General features: G+C 48.7%; 1 protein-coding gene across 2 annotated transcripts in view; it reads left to right on the top strand.

The window, feature by feature from the left end:
- LMLN (leishmanolysin like peptidase) overlaps positions 1-23,796 on the top strand; it is a 34,493-nt gene extending 10,697 nt beyond the window's left edge. Inside the window, exons 7-17 of one of the 2 annotated variants that reach the window (XM_073551915.1) lie at positions 3,743-3,848; positions 3,962-4,056; positions 4,123-4,246; positions 10,604-10,711; positions 10,898-10,974; positions 11,921-12,031; positions 12,100-12,232; positions 13,357-13,516; positions 20,307-20,437; positions 21,245-21,455; positions 21,790-23,796. In XM_073551915.1, the coding sequence (XP_073408016.1) occupies positions 3,743-3,848; positions 3,962-4,056; positions 4,123-4,246; positions 10,604-10,711; positions 10,898-10,974; positions 11,921-12,031; positions 12,100-12,232; positions 13,357-13,516; positions 20,307-20,437; positions 21,245-21,455; positions 21,790-21,890 (1,357 nt within the window). In that variant the 3' untranslated portion in view covers positions 21,891-23,796. The remainder of the gene's footprint in view (positions 1-3,742; positions 3,849-3,961; positions 4,057-4,122; positions 4,247-10,603; positions 10,712-10,897; positions 10,975-11,920; positions 12,032-12,099; positions 12,233-13,356; positions 13,517-20,306; positions 20,438-21,244; positions 21,456-21,789) is intronic. The other variant, XM_073551916.1, reaches the window with a different exon arrangement.
- The last annotated feature ends 2,361 nt before the right edge of the window (positions 23,797-26,157 follow it).

The raw sequence follows: 26,157 nt of genomic DNA on the forward strand, positions 1-26,157 counted from the left end.
AATGGCTCCAATGATCAGGTCGCCTCATCTAGAGATCATTGTGAATTCTCAGACCATCAGGTTTTGTGCAGCGGCAGTGTTGGTGCACAGCTACATACAGCGCTGAGCCGACTCCACAACTGCACTAACTCGCAATATGGTGAGAGGCGATCAACTAAGACATTGCTTAAAGGGAACCTGTCGCCTCTTTTGGTCACTATAAGATGCGGCCGCTGCCTTTCAGGGCTGATATAGAGCGTTCTGTAATGCCATGTATCTGTCCCCGGTCCGACCTCCTGAAAGATAAGAAAAATATGTTTTATTATACTCACAGGGGGGAGGGGCGGTCCGGTCCGAAGGGTGTCGCAGGTCCGGCACCTCCCATGTTCTTGCGACGCCGCCCTCCTGCTTGCTTCATCGCTCTCGGGCATCGCGCTCCTGCGCAGGCGCACTGATCTGTCCTGTTGACCTCTCTGATCTTTCCCGGTGCCTGCACACTGCAGTACTTTCCTCTGCCCTCAACAGAGCAGATAAGTAAGCCTGCGCAGGAGCGCGATGCCAGGGAGCGACGATGCAAGCTCGAGGTGCCGGACCTGCAACACCCATCTGACCGGACAGCATCGAACTGCCCCCGGGTGAGTATAATAAAGCTCATTTTTCTTATCTTACAGGTCAGACCGGGGGGCAGATATATGGCATTATAGAATGGTGTATATCAGCCCTGAAAGGCAGCGGCCGCATCTTATAGTGGCCAAAAGAGGTGACAGTTTCCATTTGATTGTAAAGTGCTACTTAATATGTTGGTACTATATAATAAAAATTATTATTATGAAGGTCAGTCAACCTGGAAACTTGCTAGAACTTTAAAGGTATTTTCAAGGACCACCAGGTAAACCATCAATCACTTATGATGACACTGGCTTTCATGAGGACTGCCCCAGGAAAGTATGACGGAGAAAGACCGCTGCTGCAGAGGATAAGTTTATCAGAGTTTCCAGCCTCAGAGGGCACAGATTATGAGCTGTTCAGATAACAGCGGTTATAAATGATGCACAGACATCAGGTAGCAGGCACCTCCCAACACGGTAGGAGTCTGCGACCAGCTGCCTTGTCATTATGAGACGCAGCAGAGGTGAGCGGATGGTTTCCCATGTTCCGCACCCACTGTGAAGCATGGGAGGCTCTGCTGGTGACCCCGGGGGTGATTTATTCCACATACATGGCGCATTACCCAACGACCGACATCCATGACCCACCATAAAACACGTCCAGGGTATATAAGGCTGATGTGACTGAGAGGGATTCGGGCCGCGGCTTAGGAAACTGCCCCCACCTTGCACAGACCGCAACCAATGGAGATTGTGTTTGTGTCCACCTCATCCCAAACTAACACTCAGCACCTGAACTGATCCAAGACGCTGGAGGTGCGGAGAGAAGCTGAGGGAGTGCAGACCTGCCAACAGCGTAATGGGAGCACATGAGGAATTTGAGGGTTAAGCTTTCTGGGTTGTTTTACATGTGATTCTTTACTCCTTGTTTACATTTCTGTCTCTTCTTTCCTTATTGGTTTTGCTGCCTTCAGACTGATCTACTATGTGCACAATAAGGAGGAAAACCACGGCCTGAACAGGGGTCCTGGATTGTGAGCGGTCCAGTACATTGTCATGTATAATGTGGATCGTTCTGAAACGTTGTGCCCGCTCCAAATTAAATTATAAAATTCAAATACGTGTGCGGTAGAGACACGCTGATACATTAAGCATCAAACAGATCTCTCTTTATTACATCATCCGGTCAGTCTATATATAGGTTATTAGTATTCATGCCTAATTATTGGCTCATCTGATCTCTATGTGCCGGCATTAGCAGACATACGTCTAATTGGCTAATTAACTGTTAGCACCCAGCTTGTGGTCTAGGGGGCGTACTGCCTCCACTAAGTTTTCGGTCTCTCACTTTCCCATTTTTTTTCTACGTGCATTACACAAAGGTGTTCCTGTGCCCCCTTATCTGATCATGGACTCCATCTTGGAAAGAAATATACAGTGGGGAAAAAAAGTATTTAGTCAGTCAGCAATAGTGCAAGTTCCACCACTTAAAAAGATGAGAGGCGTCTGTAATTTACATCATAGGTAGACCTCAAGTATGGGAGACAAACTGAGAAAAAAAAATCCAGAAAATCACATTGTCTTTTTTTTTTTTTCATTTTATATGCATATTATGGTGGAAAATAAGTATTTGGTCAGAAACAAAATTTCATCTCAATACTTTGTGATATATCCTTTGTTGGCAATGACAGAGGTCAAACGTTTTCTGTAAGTCTTCACAAGGTTGCCACACACTGTTGTTGGTATGTTGGCCCATTCCTCCATGCAGATCTCCTCTAGAGCAGTGATGTTTTTGGCTTTTCGCTTGGCAACACGGACTTTCAACTCCCTCCAAAGGTTTTCTATAGGGTTGAGATCTGGAGACTGGCTAGGCCACTCCAGGACCTTGAAATGCTTCTTACGAAGCCACTCCTTCGTTGCCCTGGCGGTGTGCTTTGGATCATTGTCATGTTGAAAGACCCAGCCACGTTTCATCTTCAATGCCCTTGCTGATGGAAGGAGGTTTGCACTCAAAATCTCACGATACATGGCCCCATTCATTCTTTCATGTACCCGGATCAGTCGTCCTGGCCCCTTTGCAGAGAAACAGCCCCAAAGCATGATGTTTCCATCACCATGCTTTACAGTAGGTATGGTGTTTGATGGATGCAACTCAGTATTCTTTTTCCTCCAAACACGACAAGTTGTGTTTCTACCAAACAGTTCCAGTTTGGTTTCATCAGACCATAGGACATTCTCCCAAATCTCCTCTGGATCATCCAAATGCTCTCTAGCAAACTTCAGACGGGCCCGGACATGTACAGGCTTAAGCAGTGGGACACGTCTGGCACTGCAGGATCTGAGTCCATGGTGGCGTAGTGTGTTACTTATGGTAGGCCTTGTTACATTGGTCCCAGCTCTCTGCAGTTCATTCACTAGGTCCCCCCGCGTGGTTCTGGGATTTTTGCTCACCGTTCTTGTGATCATTCTGACCCCACGGGGTGGGATTTTGCGTGGAGCACCAGATCGAGGGAGATTATCAGTGGTCTTGTATGTCTTCCATTTTCTAATTATTGCTCCCACAGTTGATTTCTTCACTCCAAGCTGGTTGGCTATTGCAGATTCAGTCTTCCCAGCCTGGTGCAGGGCTACAATTTTGTTTCTGGTGTCCTTTGACAGCTCTTTGGTCTTCACCATAGTGGAGTTTGGAGTCAGACTGTTTGAGGGTGTGCACAGGTGTCTTTTTATACTGATAACAAGTTTAAACAGGTGCCATTACTACAGGTAATGAGTGGAGGAAAGAGGAGACTCTTAAAGAAGAAGTTACAGGTCTGTGAGAGCCAGAAATCTTGATTGCTTGTTTCTGACCAAATACTTATTTTCCACCATAATATGCAAATAAAATGAAAAAAAAAAACAGACAATGTGATTTTCTGGATTTTTTTCTCAGTTTGTCTCCCATAGTTGAGGTCTACCTATGATGTAAATTACAGACGCCTCTCATCTTTTTAAGTGGTGGAACTTGCACTATTGCTGACTGACTAAATACTTTTTTTCCCCACTGTATGTAGAAATAAACTAGGATCAAATCAGAATAGATAAATCTAAGTCCTGCTCTCACAACATCTAGAGGCTTCATTGTCATTCTTGCTACATCAGACTTCTCGTCTTTGTAGACCCATTGCCGGATATGCCAACCTGTGCCCCAACATGATCTCCAGCCAACCTCAGGAGTTTGCCGGCATGTTATCCACAGTGAAGCACGAGATCATCCATGCACTGGTACGTAGCGCCATTGTGCTGCTGAGGCGGCCGCCGGGAATGTGCTGCTGTGATGGCAGAGTTTGCTCATCTAGGTGATGTCCGTGATTTCTGTGCGGTTTTCTTTTTTCCAGGGATTTTCCGCCGGACTTTTTGCACTGTTCTATGATGATAACGGGGAGCCCCTGACCCCAAGGAACACGAATGGTATGCCCGTCTTCAATGAGAGGTGAGCATCCGCCCTGTCTTGCGCTGACGGAGATGCACGTGATATTACTGGCTCCCTTCATTGCAGCCTCGGTGTTTACCAGTGGGGAGAGAAGGTGGTCCGCACCGTGACCAGGACGTGGGAGGTCAGAGGAGCGAGGACGGTCCAACACAACGTCCAGCTGCTTGTCACTCCGAGGGTCACAGTGAGTGTGCGTTACAAATATGAGCCATGGCGGAGACCACATATGGAAGGGGTGACTCCTATAACGCAGCACTCTACGGCCCACAGACCCAGGGGGCAAGTGAAGAAATGGTCTCTGTAGTCTCACAGGTTACTATCCAGATTGGCATACAGTGGGGAAAAAAGTATTTAGTCAGCCACCAATTGTGCATGTTCTCCCCCTTATAAAGATGAGAGCGGCCTGTAATTGACATCATAGGTCGACCACAACTATGAGAGACAAAATGAGAAAACAAATCCAGAAAATCACCTTGTCTGATTTGGGAAGATTTATTTTCCAAATTATGGTGTAAAATAAGTATTTGGTCATTAACAAAAGTTCATCTCAATATTTTGTTATATATCCTTTGTTGGCAATGACAGAGGTCAGACGTTTTCTGTAAGTCTTCACAAGGTTGGCACACACGGTTGGTGGTATGTTGACCCATTCCTTCATGCAGATCTCCTCCATAGCAGTGATGTTTTGGGCCTGTCGCTGGGCAACACAGACTTTTAAATCCTTCCAAAGGTTTTCTATGGAGTTGTGATCTGGAGACTGGCTAGGCCACTCCAGGACCTCCATATGCTTCTTATGAAGCCACTCCTTCGTTGCCCTGGCGATGTGCTTGGGATCAATGTCATTCTGAAAGACCCATCCACGTTTCATCTTCAGTGCCCTTGCTGATGGAAGGAGGTTTGCACTCAAAATTTCACGATACATGGCCCCATTCATTCTTTCATGTACACGGATCGGTTGTTTTGGTGTCTTTGTAGAGAAACAGCCCCAAAGCAAGATGTTGACACCCCCATGCTTGACAGTAGGTATAGTGTTTGGATGCAACTCCGCATTCTGTCTCCTCTAAACACGAGTTTTGTTTCTACCAAACAGTTCTACTTTGGTTTCATCTGACTGTCACGTACCCGCTTCTCAGCACGTGATTTGGGGTTGCGCTTGCAAGGGTTAATCCATCTCCTCTCACTCAGTCCAGCATTCAACCTCTGTCCCATGCTGCAGTGGGAGCATAAATCACACCCGGACACAGACCACGCACCTCGCTCATACACGCTGCCACCACTCACCAAACACGGGTGGTGAGTCCCGGAGATACTACTACTGTCAGCCAATCACCAGGAGCGCACACTCTAAGGCTATGGATTCTGTAGAGCAACAAGGTTCAGACTTATTATTAAGCTTTAATAGAAAAGGTACAGTGCTTACAATAAAAGGATATAAAAACATGGAAATAAACAGTGACATACAAATATGCAAAACAGTGATAAAATAAAAGGGAGAAACTTACATAAATGTCTAAACTTTGCATTCTGGCATTCTGTTCCCTGAGGGAGGGAGAAATATGAAATGGATCACATCAGATCGACTGTCCCTCAGTCTGTGACTTTCTTTGTGTAGTGCCCAAGTTATAGGCTCAGCCGGGAGATCAGATTTCTGGAGCAGCCTCCTGGTTTGTGACTGGACTATGGTTACTTTACCAATGAGATAAAATAAATTGTTTTGCGCTGATTTTCAGGTTTAAATATATGAATAATTTCCAGATTCTATTTAAAAAATGAGGATTTCTAGGAGGCCGTAATGTATTACTCTAGTCAATGAGGAGAAACCGTAACCTTAATGTGACGCTGCACGGTGAAGATCCTGCAAATCCGAGCTGATTTTCACACTAAAATGAATTGTTATAATTTATTAAAAACTAATTCCCAAGTTTTACCAAAATCAGTCTAGTAAATGTATATATTCAAATAGTTCTGCGCAGATTCTAGATACACTTACTGAATAAAACACTTATGTGCTGATACTAGGTGGTGATCCGTTATTCTGGTCAATGCAAAGTCCCATTACCTTATTGCAGTTCTGTGGTGTTGAGGTCCTGTAGACTTGGTAATGTAATCCAATCCTTGCGGGGGGAAAAGGCTCCCCAATTGGAAGATACTCCTGGCTGTAAAACGGTCAGTCCTGCCCGTTCATGGGTATGGTAGCAGCGATGTCATGGCCGGTGACACCGCTGGCTAATAGTGTCCCGCGGTACTGAGAGGAGCGCCTTTACCGAGGGCAGCAGGACCTGTGGAGTCTGAGTGACGTCCTCAGCACGTGATTATTTTGTGTTCAGAGTGTGCACGCTAATTCACAACGGAGAGAGACAAGAACCATTTACCAATGAACACATGAATTCTCTCAACACTCTGGGTAACCTTTCTTCCTCATAGTAAATAGTGTCAGGCTGCAATTTGGTGTCGCTCTTCAAAAGGCATCAGAGGTGTGAAATGTTTCCAATTCTGTGTGTTCTCAGGAGGCCCCCTGGGGTCTGAGACCAGATAACAGGAGCCATTACTACAGGTAATGAGTGGAGGACAGAGGAGCCTCTTACAGAAGAAGTTACAGGTCTGTGAGAGCCCGAAATCCTGCAGGTTTTAGGTGACCAAATACTTATTTTCCACCGTGAAAAATAAATCTTCGCAAATCAGAGAAGGTGATTTTCTGGGTTTGTTTTCTCATTGTGGCTCTCATAGTTGTGGTCTACCTATGAGGTCAATTACAGGCCGCTCTCATCTTTATAGGGGGGAGAACTTGTACAATTGGTGGCGAATAAATACTTGTTTTCCCCACTGTACATGAGACCCAAAGACGGTGGAATTAAAGGGATAAACATTCATTTATTGGAAGGTGTCCCCTTTGTTTATAATGAGGAAAAGCCGGTACTGACAGCGAAATTATCTTCTCATTGTTCAAAGAAAACAATCGCAACACCGTCAACATATAAACATTCCCCGGAAGGATGAATGACGTCCCGTATGTAGAGCCACAGCGGCTGATCGAGCCGTGTTAAAATGCTTAAATGTGCAATATTAAAGAAAAGAAGATGCGGCTCTCACCGGTTCGAATTAATGTGAAAACTCCTATCCCATTCCTTGGGGTTAGGATTAAAGCCTGATGTGCAGGTTCCGGGCGGCAGAGAGGACCACGGCCGTTTCGTGTATCAACGCTTCAGCGGGTCCCTAAGGCCTGTTTCACATTTCCGTTTTTTGACATCAGTCAAAATCCGCCAGCTTCAGAAAAAACGGATTCGCCCATAGACTTGCATTAGCGGCGGATTTTGACTGATGGTCATCCGTTTTCCTCTGTTTTTTGACGGATCCGCCTGAATTGTAGCGTCTCCCGGGCGGAGGAGACGGATTATGAAACTTTTTTTTTTTAGTGGCAGACCGCTATTTTCAATTGCGCATGCCCGGTAGATTTCCTTTGCCAAGCATTTTAGCCCTCAACAGCGTTCGGGAAACGGCCTGAAGAAAAAACAATTCTCTCTTTCTCTCTCTCTCTTTCTCTCTCTCTCTTTCTCGCTCTCTCTTTCTTTCTCTCTCTCTTCTCTAACTTCTCTTCTTTCTCTCTTCTTCTTCTTCTTTCTTCTTTCTTCTTTCTTCAATCCTCTTTCCCCCTTGGCAACTTCAATTCTCTCTCTCTTCTCTTCTCTCTCTCTTCTCTTCTCTCTCTCTTTCTCTCTCTCTCTCTCTTTCCCTCTCTTTCTCTCTCTTCTCTTTCTCTTCTCTCTTCTCTCGGTCTCTTCTCCTTCTCTCTCTTCTTTTTCTCTTTCTCTCTCTCTCTCTCTCTCTTCTCTTTCTCTCTCTCTCTCTCTTTGCCTCTTCTCTTCTCTCTCTCTCTCTCTCTCTCTCTCTCTCTTTCTCTCTCTCTTCTCTCCTCTCTCTTTCTCTCTCTCTTTCTCTCTCTCTCTTTCTCTCTCTCTCTCTCTCTCTCTCTCTATCTCTCTCTCTCTCTCTCTCTCTCTCTCTTTCTCTTTCTCTCTCCTCTCTTTCTCTCTCTCTTTCTCTCTCTCTCTTTCTCTCCTCTCTCCTTTCTCTTTCTCTCTCTCTCTCTCTCTCTCTCTCTCTCTTTCTCTCTCTCTCCTTCTTTCTCTCTCTCTTTCTCTCTCTCTCTTTCTCTCTCTCTCTTTCTCTCTCTCTCTTTCTCTCTCTCTCTTTCTCTCTCTCTCTTTCTCTCTCTCTCTCTTTCTCTCTCTCTCTCTCTTCTCTCTCTCTCTCTCTTTCTCTCTCTCTCTCTTTCTCTCTCTCTCTTTCTCTCTCTCTCTCTCTCTCTTTCTCTCTCTCTCTTTCTCGTCCCTCTCTCTTTCCTCTCTCTTTCCTCTTTCCCTCTCTCTTTCCTCTTTCCCTCTCTCTTTCCCTTTCCCCCCTCTCTTCCCCCCCCTCTCTTCCCCCCCTCTCTTCCCCCCCCTCTCTTTCCCCCCCCCTCTCTTTTCCCCCCCCTCTCTTTCCCCCCCCCTCTCTTCCCCCCCCCTCTCTTTTCCCCCCCCCCTCTCTTTTCCCCCCCCTCTCTTTCCCCCCCCTCTCTTTTCCCCCCCCTCTCTCTCCCCCCCCCTCTCTCTCCCCCCCTCTCTCTCCCCCCTCTCTCTCCCCCCCCTCTCTTTCCCCCCCTCTCTTTCCCCCCCTCTCTTTCCCCCCCCTCTCTTTCCCCCCCCTCTCTTTCCCCCCTCTCTTTCCCCCCCCTCTCTTTCCCCCCCTCTCTTCCCCCCCCCCCTCTCTTTCCCCCCCCCCTCTCTTTCCCCCCCCCCCTCTCTTTCCCCCCCCCCTCTCTTTTTCCCCCCCCTCTCTTTTCCCCCCCCTCTCTTTTCCCCCCCCTCTCTTTTCCCCCCCCTCTCACGGGTCCAGTGGCATCCGTTGGGGCCACAACGGAAACGCATCCGTTTTTTCACTTTGTGGTGGATTTTAACTGACCACAAATGGTGTAAATGTGAAGCGGGCCTTATAAAGGGCCAGAAATAAAGTGAAAAGATACATTGTGCTATTTTATAAAGTGCAGTAATTACTTGTAACTTCTATTTTAACAGTTGCATCGTAAATCCAGAGAAAAATGAACTGGATGTATCATTCAATCCAATGGGAGCTTCTGCTTCAGTTTGCACATTTGGCCTCCTGTGTGCGGAGTATACCGTTATGGTCGCACCTTGTGGTGGATCATTAACTACTTCCAAACTGCAAAGCGCAAGGTTTCTGGGGCTGAATTGTGCTGTTCTTGCAGATGCTTAATAAGTCTCAGAGTCTTTCCCTGATTGGATTGAACAACAATGTTCACAATGTCTTACATTTGATGGTTTTGCTAATATAATAAAACATACAAGGACAAAGTCTTATATATACACCACGAATCAATAAAATCTGCAGCTTTCTGTACTATGGAGCCAGTGTGTAAAGGGTTAATGGTTGCGTGAGGATGGGAAACCAGCCGCCACATTAATCATTACCTTTTACAGTGTTTTACCTCTGTGTAATGTATTATGAAGCGTTCTCTCTCCTATATTATTGCTTGTGTGATAGGTTGTAGTAATTGTGTTTTCTGTAAGTCCCTGTCCGTACTTACAGCGTTCTGTACTATGGAGCCAGTGTGTAAAGGGTTAATGGTTGCGTGAGGATGGGAAACCAGCCGCCACATTAATCATTACCTTTTACAGTGTTTTACCTCTGTGTAATGTATTATGAAGCGTTCTCTCTCCTATATTATTGCTTGTGTGATAGGTTGTAGTAATTGTGTTTTCTGTAAGTCCCTGTCCGTACTTACAGCGTGACGGCGTTGTCTCATGGATGAGGGTGTGATTCCGTCTATGGGACGAGGTTTGACATTGGAGATGAGCTGATGCGTTTTTCCCAGTTGGTTTGGTTGGTTTTATTTCATTTATATCCTCTTAGTTATTCTTAGTTTTTCTTAGTACAGTAATTGTGCATGTGACATTGCACTAGCCGATTATGTGCTTCATCTAAAAGAGACAATGGGTATCACCTCTTAGAAACACAACATTTTAGTTTGTCAATTTGTTTGAGCGAATTCGTCCTCTGCCTCTCCCCGCTTCCTCTGTAACCTGCACATCATGTTTTAATCTTAATTCCTAAGGAATGGAATAAAGGAATTTATCTTCTCGTAGATATTTTTATTTCCTATGTACCTTGGCGACTGTGACCCTGCCCGAGCCCCCCGCCCTCTGGTGGCGACTGTGACCCCGCCCGAGGCCCTCGCCCTCTGGTGGCGACTGTGACCCTGCCCGAGCCCCCCGCCCTCTGGTGGCGACTGTGACCCTGCCCGAGCCCCCCGCCCTCTGGTGGCGACTGTGACCCTGCCCAAGGCCCCCGCCCTCTGGTGGCGACTCTGACCCTGCCCGAGGCCCCCGCCCTATGGTGGCGACTGTGACCCTGCCCGAGGCCTCCGCCCTCTGGTGACAACAGGACCTTGCTGAATATTTTTCCCAGTCTAACTCCTGATCATACTGGTGTCTTTGCTTATCTTCTGTGTTTTGTGGTCGTATTATGGTCGTATTGTCGTGTGTTTCAGGAGGAGGTGCGCCATCACTTTGACTGTCCGGTCCTGGAGGGCATGGAGCTGGAGAACCAGGGCGGCATCGGAACAGAGCTGAACCATTGGGAGAAGAGACTGCTAGAGGTGCGGGGGGCTCCTATGGGGGGTCTCTCTAGCAGTCACCAATCTGTGGCTCTCCGCCTGTTATATAACCACAGCTCTCAGCAGGCAGGATGGCCGACACTCTCTGGGCACACTGGCAGTTGTGGAGAATGGCCAGTCTAGATTTTTCCCACTTCTTAATTTGCTCTCCTCAATATATACCCACAGAATGAAGCCATGACGGGGTCCCACACCCAGAACAGGGTCTTCTCCAGGATCACGCTGGCACTGATGGAGGACACGGGGTGAGCACTGACTATAAGTGGGGATTGGTCATGTCTTCATTCATTTCTGCTCTTGTCATGTTCGTCATGATGCATCCAGCTCTTGTTGCGATTCCTGTAATCTGACATCCAGTCGTCCAGAAATTCTGATCCTGCACGTCTATGGAGAGAGGTTCACCCGGCCGGATGCAGTCGAGACCCCTGTGATTGTCGGGCCAGCCATACACATAAGATCAGTGCCGTCTGGACCTCAGGCTCTGTTCACACACGCACCTTCCTTCAGTTTACTGAATGCTGTGAGGTCTCTCCTGCCTCATACAGCAGACGTTTCCTGAGTCCTCCGCTCACCGGAGAGAGGCCTCTTGGCCTCCTTACAGGCGGAGTATGGTGGGATACCCGTCCAGCATCCTGCACTGTTGCATACAGCGGTGACCAGTAAGAAGTGCACACCAGTGTAATGGTTTCCCACAGATTACTGGTGTCCGGATGGCTGCGCTCATTGTCAGGAGCTGCGTGCATTCAATGGAAGCAAACCACAAGTGTCTACCACGGACGTGTCCGTCTTAAATGTCAGGGGTTGTGATGACACTACGTTTGTGTGTGGGCGGTGTCTGGGGTGGTTCTGTGTGTGTGGGTGGTAGAGTGGTGCGGTGTATTGTGGGTGTTGGAGTGGTGTATTCTGTGTTGTGGTACAATGTGTGATGCAGATGCCACACTACGGAGTTGCACATCCGCCTGCACTATTCGCTGCAGCCATAAACACACAGTCCTGATGTATCCCACCAGGCGTGACCTCCGTCCGGTGAGTGGGGTCTACGGATGTGAAGTGTGTGTGATTGAGGGTCTCGGTGCTAACGTCCAACAAGGGCTGGGATCTGGAGGGACGTGCAGTGGTGGCCAGACGTCGGGCGTGGCACACCTGACACCGGCCTCCACTTTCCACAATATTATTCTCATTTCTCCTCAGATGGTACCGGGCCGATTACAGCATGGCGCAGAGGCTGGACTGGGGGCGCCGGAAAGGATGTGACTTTGTAATGAGAAGCTGCAAATCGTGGATCGATGAGCGGAGCAGACGGTGAGAGACGGGTCCTGTGCATATCGGGGTCTCACATACATGGTGTATATAATGGCGTCTCTTCATAGGAAGCAAAGCGTCAGCCCCTTCTGTGACACGCTCCGCAGCAACCCCCTAAAGCTGAGCTGCCGGCAGGACCAGAGGGCGGTGGCCATATGTAACCTGCAGAGGTTCCCTAGGAGCCTTCCCCCGGAATATCAGGTATCTGCAGGTCACAGCGTCCACAGGTCAGGGGCGAGGGGTGAAGGGAGAGGGAGATGGGCTCCTGACACTTAGCAAAAGCCGTTCACATAAGGTGACAGGGTTTCACATGCTCCAGGCTGCGCACGCCCCACAGGTCGTGCCCAATAATGGTGTCACAGGGTTATAGCTGACTATTTCCCTCACTTGTATAGCACCATTAATGCCACAGCGAGTTACACTCCTCACCATCGCTGTCCCCACTGGGGCTCACACTTTAACTCCAAAACCATACTGATAGGGAATGTAGAGAGGAACCCGGAGACCCCGGAGGAAACCCCCGAAACACATGGAGAACAAACAAAGTCAGAGCAGCAACATGTCTGTGTGGTAACCGGCGTTGACATTGTGTCTGGATGCGGTGGGGCCGCTGGCGTTGACGTTGTGTCTGGATTCGGTGGGGCCACTGGCGTTGACTAGACGCGGTGGGGCCACTGGCGTTGACGTTATCTGGACGTGGTGGGGCCGCTAGCGTTGACATTGTGTCTGGACGTGGTGGGGCCGCTGGCGTTGTCTGGATGTGGTGGGACCGCTGGCGTTGACATTGTGTCTGGACGTGGTGGGGCCGTTGACGTTGTCTGGACGCGGTGGGGCCGCTGGCGTTGTCTGGACGCGGTGGGGCCGCTGGCGTTGTCTGGACGCGGTGGGGCCGCTGGCGTTGTCTGGACGCGGTGGGGCCGCTGGCGTTGTCTGGACGCGGTGGGGCCGCTGGCGTTGTCTGGACGCGGTGGGGCCGCTGACGTTGTCTGGACGCGGTGGGGCCGTTGACGTTGTCTGGACGCGGTGGGGCCGTTGACGTTGTCTGGACGCGGTGGGGCCGTTGACGTTGTCTGGACGCGGTGGGGCCGTTGACGTTGTCTGGACGCGGTGGGGCCGTTGACGTTGTCTGGACGCGGTGGGGCCGTTGACGTTGTCTGGACGCGGTGGGGCCGCTGACGTTGTCTGGACGCGGTGGGGCCGCTGACGTTGACGTTGTGTCTGGACTCGGTGGCACCGGCTCTTTTCCTGCCCCGTTAGTCTCCGATTCGGCGAGGCGTTTGTCATTTATTGGTCTGTTCTTTGTTCCTTATCTGTCTTGTCCTCAGTATTTTGACCACATCCCTGGGGTCCTGCAAGAAGAGCTGTCCTTCTATGGCGGGGCTGTGGAGATTGCTGACTTCTGCCCGTTCACCCAAGAGTTCAGCTGGCATTTGAGCGGAGAATACCAGAGGAGTTCGGACTGCACAGTGTCCCAGAACCAGCCAGGTCAGTCAGAAGCATTGGGGTCACACAGACACATGGGTGGGGTCCAGTGACGACCGGTGTAATGGGGAAGAGGGGAATCTCTTGTTCTGCCGGGGGTCTGAGTGTAGCCATCTGCAGCTGCTGCGTCCTCAGGAATGAGAGGAGCCTGCAATCACCACCTGAAGCCAGCCAGACCCTCTGTGTGATACACATGAGTGTAGACCCCGGAAGAACGCTTATCAGTATCGCTGTATGAGAACAGTATAAGAAATACCATAGTGACAGCTGAGTGTGTGTGTGTATGTGTGTGTATATATATATATATATATTTTTTTTTATACACCTACAGTTGTAATCAACAGTTCACATACCCCATTTCTTAATACCATGTATTGCCCCCTCTAACATCAATGACAGCTTGAAGTCTTTTGTGGTAGTTGTGGATGAGGTTCTTTATTTTCTCAGATGGTAAAGCTGCCCACTCTTCTTGGCAAAAAGTCTCCAGTTCCTGTAAATTCCTGGGCTGTCTAGCATGAACTGCGCGCTTGAGATCTCCCCAGAGTGGCACACGCTTGTGTGTGTGTGTGTATGTATGTGTATATATATATATATATATATATATATATATATATATATATATTACACACAATTACAGTGGGGGAAATAAGTATTTGATCCTTTGCTGATTTTGTAGGTTGCCCACTGACCAAGACATGAACAGTCTATTATTTTAATGGAAGGTCAATTTTAACAATGAGAGATAGAATATCAAAAATATAATCCAGAAAATCACATTGTATGAATTATAGAAATGTATTTGCATTTTGCAGGGAGAAATAAGTATTTGATCCTCTACCAACCATTAAGAGTTCTGGCTCCTACAGACCAGTTAGACATTCCTAATCAACTTATTACCTGCATTATAGACAGCTGTCTTACATAGTCACCTTTTATAGAATAATTCTTTTCCACGGACTCAATTAATCAGTCAGACTCTAACCTTTCCAACATGGGCAAGGCCAAAGAGCTTTATAAGGATGTCAGGGACGAGATCATAGACCTGCACAAAGCTGGAATGGGCTACAAAACCATAAGTAAGACGCTGGGTGAGAAGGAGACAAGTGTTGGTGCAATAGTAAGAAAATGGATGAAATACAAAATGACTGTCAATCGACATCGATCTGGGGTACCATGCAAAATCTCACCGCGTGGGGTATCCTTGATCATGAGGAAGGTGAGAGATCAGCCTAAAGCTACACGGGGGGAACTTGATAATGATCTCAAAGCAGCTAGGACCACAGTCATCAAGAAAACCATTGGTAACACATAACGCCGTAAAGGTTTACAATGCTGCAGTGCCCGCAAGGTCCCCCTGTTCAAGGAGGCACAAGTGAAGCCCGTTTGAAGCTTGCCAATGAACACCTGGATGATTCTGTGAGTGATTGCGAGAAGTGCTGTGGTCAGAGGAGACAAAAATTGAACTCTTTGGCATTAACTCAACTCGCCAGGTTTGGAGGAAGAGAAACGCCTATGACCCAAAGAACACCATCCCCACTGTCAAGCATGGAGGTGGAAACATTGCTTTGGGGATGTTCCTTTGCTAAGGGCACATGACTACTTCACCGCACCAATGGGAGAATGGCTGGAGCCATGTACTGTAAAATCCTGAGTGACAACCTCCTTCCCTCCGCCAGGACATTAAAAATGGGTTGTGGCTGGGTCTTCCAGCAAGACAATGACCCAAAACATACAGCCAAGGCAACAAAGGAGTGGCTCAAAAATAAGCACATTGAGGTCATGGAGTGGCCTAGCCAGTCTCCAGACATTAATCCCATAGAAAACTTATGGGGGGAGCTGAAGCTCCAAGTGGCCAAGCGACAGCCTCAAAATCTAATGATCTAGAGATGATCTGCAAAGAGGAGTGGAGCAAAATTCCTCCTGACATGTGCGCAAACCTCATCATCAACTACAACACATGTCTGACTGCTGGGCTGCCAAAAAGGGTTTTACCACCAAGAATTAAGTCTTGTTTGCCAGAGGGATCGAATACTTTTTTCTCACTGCAAAATGCAAATTTATATAATTTATACAATCAAATAAATTTTATACCAGACTATTATTATTATTATGTGACTAAAATACGTATAACCATTTAAATTCGCTATATAATTACGTATATTGTAATTTTATGATATTATCTGTTCTTATCTAATTTTATCATGTTTTTTATATATTTATATAATGCATTTGCTTTTACTCATTATGTCCTCTTGTAGACTTCTCACTTGTCTAGCAGCTCTATAGTAGGGGTGTTAGGAGCCCGTTTCAGTGGTCCACACCCTACTTAGCATAACACTACTTCTTATAAAGCTAGCCCCAATTTTGGAACACTTATCACAATATACCTGAGGAAGACATTTTATGCTGTCGAAACGCGTTGTAAGTGCTTTTTCTTGAGAAATATTAAAAACCTTTTTTGGATACTAAGAAGCCTTGGATCCTACACCGTGAAAAATGAGGATGAATGAACTCATGGAGATCAACATCCAACACTGCAGAGACACCATCACATGAAAGGCAGTCTCCAATGAAGGAGACCACCTATGCCAAAACATGGTATCCATCCACAGACAGCTGTTTCGGGGTATTTGCCCCTCATCAGTGTGGAGTAGGAAACTGGCCAGTAGGAGCAATGCCTAGTAGAAGACTATGAAAAGATGAGGATGATTGACCCCATGGAGATCAACATCCAACACTGCGGAGACACCATCACGTGTTTCTCAACGCAGTGATTCTAGAGCACTGCCCCCATCCCTTACGGGAAATATGCAAAAACATGCAAAACAGAAGCCGCGGAGACACCATCACATGTTTCTCAACGCAAGCAATGACTAGCCAGGTCTTTCCCCGTGGGGCATTGCTCGAAACAGCTGTCTGTGGATTGATACCATGTTCTGGCATAGGTGGTTTCCTTCATTGGAGACTGCCCTTCCCGTGGTTGTTCCTTCCCGGGGAAAGACCTGGCTAGTCATTGCTTGCGTTGAGAAACATGTGATGGTGTCTCCGCGGCTTGTGTTTTGCATGCTTTTGGATCCTACACCGACGGGAGCGCAAATAGCCTGGTATAGAGTTTATGGGATAACAATTCAGGGCTGTGGAGTCGGTAAGCCAAACCTGCGACTCCGACTCCTCAATTTCCCTTACACCGACTCCACGACTCCGACTCCCACATATATTGCTTATATTTAAGTGAAACATTTATTGTAGTACAATGTGAACATCAGACATTTAATCATTTCTATGATCCAATAATCAAGATATTTAGATAGAACATAATATCTATTTATTGGAATACAACTTTAGAACACAAAAAACTGTAATAAATTGTAAATATGTAATACACTGTATACATGTATACGGTACAGACCAAAGTTTGGACACACCTTCTCATTCAAAGAGATTTCTTTATTTTCATGACTATGAAAATTGTAGATTCACTCTGAAGGCATCAAAACTATGAATTACCACATGTGGAATTATATAATTAACAAAAAAGTGTGAAACAACTGAAAATCTATATTCTATCTATATTCTGTCTATATTCTAGGTTCTTCACAGTAGCCACCTTTTGCTTTGATTACTGCTTTGCACACTCTTGGCATTCTCTTGATGAGCTTCAAGAGGTAGTCACCAGAAATGGTCTTCCAACAGTCTTGTAGGAGTTCCCAGAGATGCTTAGCACTTGTTGGCCCTTTTGCCTTCACTCTGCGGTCCAGCTCACCCCAAACCATCTCGATTGGGTTCAGGTCTGGTGACTGTAGAGGCCAGGTCATCTGGCGTAGCACCCCATCACTCTCCTTCTTGGTCAGATAGCCCTTACACAGCCTGGAGGTGTGTTTGGGGTCATCGTCCTGTTGAAAAATAAATGATGGTCCAACTAAACACAAACCGGATGGAATAGCATGCCGCTGCAAGATTCTGTGGTAGCCATGCTGGTTCAGCATGCCTTCAATTTTGAATAAATCCCCAACAGTGTCACCAGCAAAGCCCCCCCCACCATCACACCTCCTCCTCCATGCTTCACGTTGTGAACCAGGCATGTAGAGTCCATCCGTTCACCTTTTCTGCGTCGCACAAAGACACGGTGGTTGGAACCAAAGATCTCATATTTGGACTCATCACACCAAAGCACAGATTTCCACTGGTCTAATGTCCATTCCTTGTGTTCTCTAGCCCAAACAAGTCTCTTCTGCTTGTGGCCTGTCCTTAGCAGTGGTTTCCTAGCAGCTATTTTACCATGAAGGCCTGCTGCACAAAGTCTCCTCTTAACAGTTGTTGTAGAGATGTTTCTGCTGCTAGAACTCTGTGTGGCATTGACCTGGTCTCTAATCTGAGCTGCTGTTAACCTGCGATTTCTGAGGCTGGTGACTCGGATGAACTTATCCTCCGCAGCAGAGGTGACTCTTGGTCTTCCTTTCCTGGGGCGGTCCTCATGTGAGCCAGTTTCTTTGTAGCGCTTGATGGTTTTTGCCACTGAACTTGGGGACACTTTCAGAGTTTTCACAATTTTTCGGACTGACTAACCTTCATTTCTTAAAGTAATGATGGCCACTCGTTTTTCTTTACTCAGCTGCTTTTTTCTTGCCATAATACAAATTCTAACAGTCTATTCAGTAGGACGATCAGCTGTGTATCCACCAGACTTCTGCACAACACAACTGATGGTCCCAACCTCATTTATAAGGCAAGAAATCCCACTTACTAAACCTGACAGGGCACACCTGTGAAGTGAAAACCATTTCCGGTGACTACCTCTTGAAGCTCATCAAGAGAATGCCAAGAGTGTGCAAAGCAGAAATCAAAGCAAAAGGTGGCTACTATGAAGAACCTAGAATATAAGACATACAGTATTTTCAGTTGTTTCACACTTTTTTGTTAATTATATAATTCCACATGTAGTGATTCATAGCTTTGGCGCCTTCAGAGTGAATCTACAATTTTCATAGTCATGAAAATAAAGAAAACGCTTTGAATGAGGTGTGTCCAAACTTTTGGTCTGTACATATATATATATATATATATATATATATATATATATATACACACACACATACTGTGACTTATCTCTGTTAAGATAAAGCCTAGATCCTCAGGCTACAGTCACACTATGGGCGTAGCCAGGATCAAACCTAGGGGGTGGGGGCAGAGCCTCATACTGTTCCGCAGAACCTCATACTGCACACCTCAGCTGCTGCAGAACCTCATACTGCACACCCCTACACTTGAAAATAAAGCCTGCACCTTAAGAAGATGTGGTGATGAATGCAGTCTATTTATTCCAACTATCAGTTGATGTTACTGAAGACGAGCAATGCCTGTCCTGGGCGTCCTTTTGGGCAGCTATGAGGTGTACCTGACTGGTGCTAAAAAAAGGAGTGTTAGTCTGTGTGCTATCCGGCTTTCCTTCTTTTTGGTAGAGATATGATATGGATAGACAGATACACAGCGGTTTTTTTAGCGGTTTTCACTATAAAACAGCTAATAAGCTTCCCAGTCATTTCTATGCATTTGGCACTTTTTGTGCACATTGATGCGTTTTTTACCGCGAAAAAACCACAGCATGCTCATTAATTTTGCGGATTTTTCCACGGTTTTGGCTTCTTCCATGCGGTTTGAAACCGCCGCGGAAAAATAGGTGCGGTTTCTGGGAAGGGATTCAGGTTTTTGAGCAGAAATTTTCTGCAACGTGTGCACTTACATTTAGAGCGGTGCGCTTTCTTTCTTTCCTACCCTTTTACCAGAAACATAATTTATACAATGTGATTTTCTGGATTTTAATTTTGATATTCTATCTCTCAATGTTAAAATTAACCTGCCCTTAAAATAATAGACTGCTCATGTCTTTATCAGTGGGCAAATGTACAAAATCAGCAAGGGGTCAAATACTTATTTCCTACACAATGTACATAAAGCAGACACACACTCTGCAGGCACTTCGCTGAGACTCGCCGGTTTCTATACGTGCCGTCCGCCTAGGTGGCCAATTTTTGTATTTCTTATGTTGAGATGATAAAAGGGCGATTTCCCCCCAACCGGATCAGCAGTTTATATAGTGGATATTTGGAGGATCTCCTTCATCTTTGATTTCGCTTTCTTACCTCCATGTTGTTTTTCACTTGACACGTTGTGTTTGCATCAGGTCAGTAAAGAAGCCCCTGTTGTTTTTTTCGCCCCCGTTGTTTTTGCCCCTCCCCCCTGCTGATTTCACCCCCTTGTGCAGCGCTGTCTCCATCCATGGGCTGAAGGCCATGTATCTTGGGTCGGTGTCGGCTCATCACCTTGGTTTTGCTCCGTCCATGCTCTGTGCCCATCACCGCTGTGTTCGGTGCCGCTGACGGCGGCCGTGCTTCCTTGGGGTTATGGGCTTGTTCACACGTTGCTGATTTCCTGCGTACCTTTGGTCCAGATTACGAAAGCAGCAGTCCTTTCAGAAATTCAGTCCACACAACACTGCAGATCATTTCTGTCCTGGATTTTGCGCTTAATGCATAAGGGGAAATGCTCGACCGATTGTGCAGTTTTTCTGCCCAGTGTGGATGTGGTGGATCCGTGCGTCCTGCGCATCCAGGGGCGCTGTGGCCCGCTGTCGGACAGACTGTGATGTGGGGTCACTGCCTACATGAGGGGCAATAGAAATGTAATTTACAGATGGACCTGTGTCCTGCGCCAACACTAAGGTCCGCCTGTTCGGCCATCACCTGCCCTCTGCACTACTACTCCCATCCAATGGTGATTTTTCTGTATGTTCCAGCTGAATCCAGGAATTATGGAGCGGAGCGCTACGGGCCGGAGTCTGTCTGCGTGGAACAGAGATCGGCCTTCATCATGGAGCACTGCACAAAAAAGCTGAGTTACCCGGACTGGGGGAGCGGCTGCTATCAGGTGCGTCACTGCCACCAGGGTGTAAGAAATGGCGCCAACTTCCTTCATGTGCCGCTGTAATCAGACGCATCCCATCCACTGTATATACTGCAGCCACCTGAACCACAGACTGCATTAGCGGGTGTGCAGCATTAGTGGGCACGTGACATTTCCGGGCATGCTCCACGGTGTGCGGCATTAGCAGGTGTGCAACATTACTGAGCATGCTCCACGGTGTGCGGCATTACCGGGCGTGCAGCATTAGCTGGAGTGCTCCGCAGCATTAGTGGGTGTGGAGCATTAATGGGCACGTGACATTACCGAGCATGCTCCACGGTGTGCGGCATTAGCAGGTGTGCGGCATTAGCGGGCGTGCTCCACGGCATGCGGCATTAGCAGGTGTGCAACATTAATGAGCATGCTCCACGGTGTGCGGCATTACCGGGCGTGCAGCATTAGCTGGAGTGCTCCGCAGCATTAGTGGGTGTGGAGCATTAATGGGCACGTGACATTACCGAGCATGCTCCACGGTGTGCGGCATTAGCGGGCGTGCTCCACGGCATGCGGCATTAGCAGGTGTGCAACATTACTGAGCATGCTCCACGGTGTGCGGCATTACCGGGCGTGCAGCATTAGGAGTGCTCCGCGGCATTAGCGGGTGTGCAGCATTAGCAAGCATGTGACATTACCGAGCCTGCTCCATGGTGTGCGGCATTAGCATGCAGCTTTAGAGAGCGTGCTCCATGGTGTGCGAATTCATCTGGTTATCCATGGCATGTGAATAACAATGGAGGCCAGGCTAAGGGTCTGTCACATCTCATCCGACAGGTGGGCTGCACCCCGGAGGGCCTGCACATCTGGCTGGAGGACAGCCCCTACCTCTGCAGCCGGGCCGGCCAGGTCCTCACTGTCAGCACCCAGATCCACGGCTGGTATTATGAGGGGAAGCTCATCTGCCCGTCCTGTTGGGACTTCTGTGACGTCTGTCCTCCAGAACGGGATCCTCCTCCAGACAACCAGACGAGAGTCGCCCCTGTAGGTAAGGTTCATGGAGCAGGTAATGGGGTGATGTGTAGGGGCTGTTCACACCTGCACACTAGATCCGTGCAGACCTGCTCCCCTGTCCAGTCCTGGCATCCTGGGGCTTCTGGTTTTCACCCTGCTACATAGTGTGGCGATAGAATTGCCAGAGGCACCTGTGACCCCCGGAGCAAACGTGAAGAGCAGCTGCCTCGGAGGGTGGGACGGTCCTTCTCATGTCACACAGGTGTAACGATGATCGGTGGGGGTCCAGCTCGCGTGCCCTTGAGGACGGGGGGGGATCTGCTGTAACCCCATCAGTGCTGAGGTCTCGTGTCTTCTGTTCTCTTCAGATCTCTGCTCCCGCTCTTCTAACCTGGTGGTCACCCTGTGGCTTCTGATGCTGAACTTGCTCCCCCTGCTGGCGGGGTTGTTCCTGTGTGTGTACAAGTGATGATGCTGCAGTTCTCCCTAAAGTGTCCTGACGACACCCGCTGCACTTTATATGGACGACGTGCCACGTGTGGCACTCAAGGACGGCATCACGGGCACAGCCGCCTTCGCCCTCACTTTACATGTGAGTCTGGGCCCTCCTGAGTGGTGGTGGTGGGGCCCGCACCGCAGCCCTCGGGGTCACTGTATACACCCATTGTGCACAGGCTGACTATATACTAGAAGACTCGGGTGAGGCGGTAATCTCTGTATGCATCCATGTCTCTGCTGGGTGGGCGTTCGTCCCGAGGAGCGGCCGTACCCCGTATCGACCACCATACATGCCATGTCACCTGCTTGCGGTCACTGCATGTAAACAGACTGAGAAGCAGACACCTGAAAACTCCAGCCGGCAAGCCGAGGTCCTGACTGGTGAGAAGTTGTTAAACTTCCAGAACTTTTCACTGCTTCTTCAGATAAGACTGGACGCCGGCCCTTTAACTGCTCTATACTGTGCTGTACGAGGGCCGTGTGGAGGAGGGCGCGGCGTGGCCGTGTCCCCCGGATGGATTTTATGATGTCCGATTCTCCACATTATTTATACCTTATTAGATGACTGATTAATTTATATGCATAAGAATGAGTGACCTGTCCTTAAAGGGCCAGCGCACTGTAAATTGCCACAGACTTTTCAGCCATAAATGTCTTCATTTCACTTGGCCAGCCATCCTGCCCCAAACCTCAAAACGGCCGTGTGGTGGATGACATTGGTCCAACGTCTACACCTTTAAAGCCGCGCTGAGCGCCCTGCCTGCTATGGCCGCCCTCCCCGCGTGTGAACATGACGGGTCTGATGCGTTATATATGGTGTTGTCATCGCCGTCTAGTGGGACGGTCGGAGAGGTTGTGCCCGCTCCTGATTGTAAAATCCAAGTACGTTCAGGAGCGCAGACACGGACGTACCCGAGCAGCGACGTACCCGAGCAGCACTCCATTGACGTCGTCGGTCAGGGTTTATATAGGCTTTCTCTGGACATACATTGTAGCAATGTCATTGGCTCAGCTTATCGCTACATGTGTGCTGGCATTAGCATACAGACAGCTGATTGGCTAAAGCCAAGATCATCTACACCCAGCTTTAGGGTCCAGGTGTCTGCAGGGTCTTGGGTGCGGCTCTCACTTGCCTGTGACCTGTAAGTCCCAGAACGTCCACCGCCTCCACTATGGAAGCAGGAGCTGCACCGTCTCCTGCGCTCACATGGTGCAGCTGCTCTTTGTACCCGACACGGAGTATCCCAGGGCCATAATGCTGCGCACTACCTCAGGAACGGACGAATCATTGACTTATGTTCCACCCTAACCTAGGAGAGTTGTCATAGGGTTCGGTAGTGAGCAGAAGGGTGTGAAATGCCGCCAGGAGCACGGGCCTCCCCTTACATGAAAGGTCACAATTTCCAGGGTTGATCAGCGGCTTTGGATTTCTCCTAATGTCCATAAATACATTTGAGTGTGGGAATTGTTACAAGTTGTCCTGGTGCTATCAGGTCCGTCATCGCCCTGCAGGGGACGCTCTATACTACATCCTGTGCATCCTCCCCGAGCCGTCCATCTCTGTGCACTATTCACACCAGGGGAATGGAGATCATACGCAGTGGAGCGGCAGAAGATTGCCCCCCCGGGGCACCACACCACAGCATGTCCTATAGTCTGAGGGGTCCGAGCTGCACCTTCTGTGTCAGTCCCCCTAGCATCTGTCTTGAGAAGATGCTCACCACTTTGGCAGATAAAGTGGGGGTGATCCTGGCTCTGGGGTCATGGCGGGATATAGGGTGTCTGTCCGCTATGATGGCTCAGGGGCTGATTGTTATTTGTGGATGATAATTATTGTAACAGAATAATTTATTTCAATCAATAAACAGTCAATTGCCCTCGAGCGTCTCGTCCTGGGCCCCCCCCCGAGCGCAACCTCCTGGGCCCCCCCCCTCGAGCGCCTCGTCCTGGGCCCCCCCTCGAGCGCCTCGTCCTGGGCCCCCCCTCGAGCGTCTCGTCCTGGGCCCCCCCCGAGCGCATCCTCCTGGGCCCCCCCGAGCGCCTCGTCCTGGGCCCCCCCCCCTCGAGCGCCTCGTCCTGGGCCCCCCCCCTCGAGCGCCTCGTCCTGGCCCCCCCCCCCTCGAGCGCCTCGTCCTGGGCCCCCCCCTCGAGTGTCTTGTCCTGGGCCCCCCCCCTCGAGCGCCTTGTCCTGGGCCCCCTCTAGCGTCTCGTTTTGGGCCCCCCGCGTGCGCCTCGTCCTGGGCCCTCTCGAGCACCTCGTCCCGGGCCCCCTCGAGCGTCTCGTCCTGGGCCCCCGCCGCCATCGTTACGTAAACTGATGGATAAAATAAAAGCTGACTACATACGATGGAGGGAAGAGGAGAAGAATAAAGAAGAAGTTAGATAAACGCATAAGACCCGAGGCTAAAATGCTGCACGGGAGGATCGGAGCGGTGCCGGCTGCTTCTGACCACCAGAAACCAGGTGAAATGGGGAAGAAACCCTCAAATGGTCGGGTGCTGAACCCAATATCCACCCGGCTGACACATCCCATGTTCTTGAGGCCGAGTGCAATACTGTCAGATGGCGAAAAGACAAACTGCTCAACCATGGATTTACAGAACCGAGGAGAAGCGAATGGTGAAGATCACTGAACGGAGACGTCACTGACCGGCACAGGATGGTCCCCTGGGGTCTGCGCCTCGTGCAGAAATCGCGGCACCTCCACCCTCGGCTGCTGTCACTGACGTCATTAATGGTTGTACACATTAAGGCCAGGGTCGGACATGCAAGAAACGCGCACGAGTCTCGCATGTCAATACCCGGAGCATGCGGCTGCATAGAAATACATACAGTGCCGGGTATTGACATGCGAGACTCGTGCGCGTTTCTCACATGTCTGACCCCGGCCTAAGGCCGGGGTCACGCGAGGAATACGGCCGAGTGAGAGGCGCTAAAAGCCTGCATTACACACGGACCAATGATTCTCTATGGGGTCCCTCGCACCAGCCGTATATTTCTCATCCGTATTCTACGCTCCGTGCCAATCGCAGCATGCTGGGACTGTCAGCGTACTACGCCCGTAATACGCCAATGCAAGTCTATGGGTGCGCAAAAAATACAGATTACACACGGACCACACATGTGACTTGCGAGAAATACGCACCAGGTGTCTTTTAGCAAAGCCGACAATTCAGTGCGCGATACAGTAAACTCACACTGACAGGTTTAATAAAGAAACGAAAGAATAGATATAGACACATAGAATGCATACACTCACTGGCCACTTTATTAGGTACACCTGTCCAACTGTGTGTTAAGACTTAATTTCTAATCAGCCAATCACATGGCGGCAACTCAGTGCATTTAGGCATGTAGACATGGTCAAGACAATCTCCTGCAGTTCAAACCGAGCATCAGTATGGGGAAGAAAGGTGATTTGAGTGCCTTTGAACGTGGCATGATTGTTGGTGCCAGAAGGGCTGGTCTGAGAATTTCAGAAACTGCTGATCTACTGGGATTTTCACGCACAACCATCTCTAGGGTTTACAGAGAATGGTCGGAAAAAGAAAAAAAATCCAGTGAGCGGCAGTTCTGTGGCCGGAAATGCCTTGTTGATGCCAGAGGTCAGAGGAGAATGGGCAGACTGGTTCGAGCTGATAGAAAGGCAACAGTGACTCAAATTGCCACCCGTTACAACCAAGGTAGGCAGAAGAGCATCTCTGAACGCACAGTGCGTCGAACTTTGAGGCAGATGGGCTACAGCAGCAGAAGACCACACTGGGTACCACTCCTCTCAGCTAAGAACAGGAAACTGAGGCTACAATTTGCACAAGCTCATCGAAATTGGACAGTAGAAGATTGGAAAAACGTTGCCTGGTCTGATGAGTCTCGATTTCTGCTGCGACATTCGGATGGTAGGGTCAGAATTTGGCGTAAACAACATGAAAGCATGGATCCATCCTGCCTAGTATCAACGGTTCAGGCTGGTGGTGGTGGTGTCATGGTGTGGGGAATTTTTTCTGGGCACTCTTTGGGCCCCTTGGTACCAATTGAGCATCGTTGCAACGCCACAGCCTACCTGAGTATTGTTGCTGACCATGTCCATCCCTTTATGACCACAATGTACCCAACATCTGATGGCTACTTTCAGCAGGATAATGCGCCATGTCATAAAGCTCGAATCATCTCAGATTGGTTTCTTGAACATGACAATGAGTTCACTGTACTCAAATGGCCTCCTCAGTCACCAGATCTCA

Source organism: Dendrobates tinctorius, unplaced genomic scaffold, assembly GCF_039654945.1.
Source record: "Dendrobates tinctorius isolate UK_male_01 unplaced genomic scaffold, ASM3965494v1 ptg000182l, whole genome shotgun sequence".
NCBI lineage: Eukaryota > Metazoa > Chordata > Amphibia > Anura > Dendrobatidae > Dendrobates > Dendrobates tinctorius.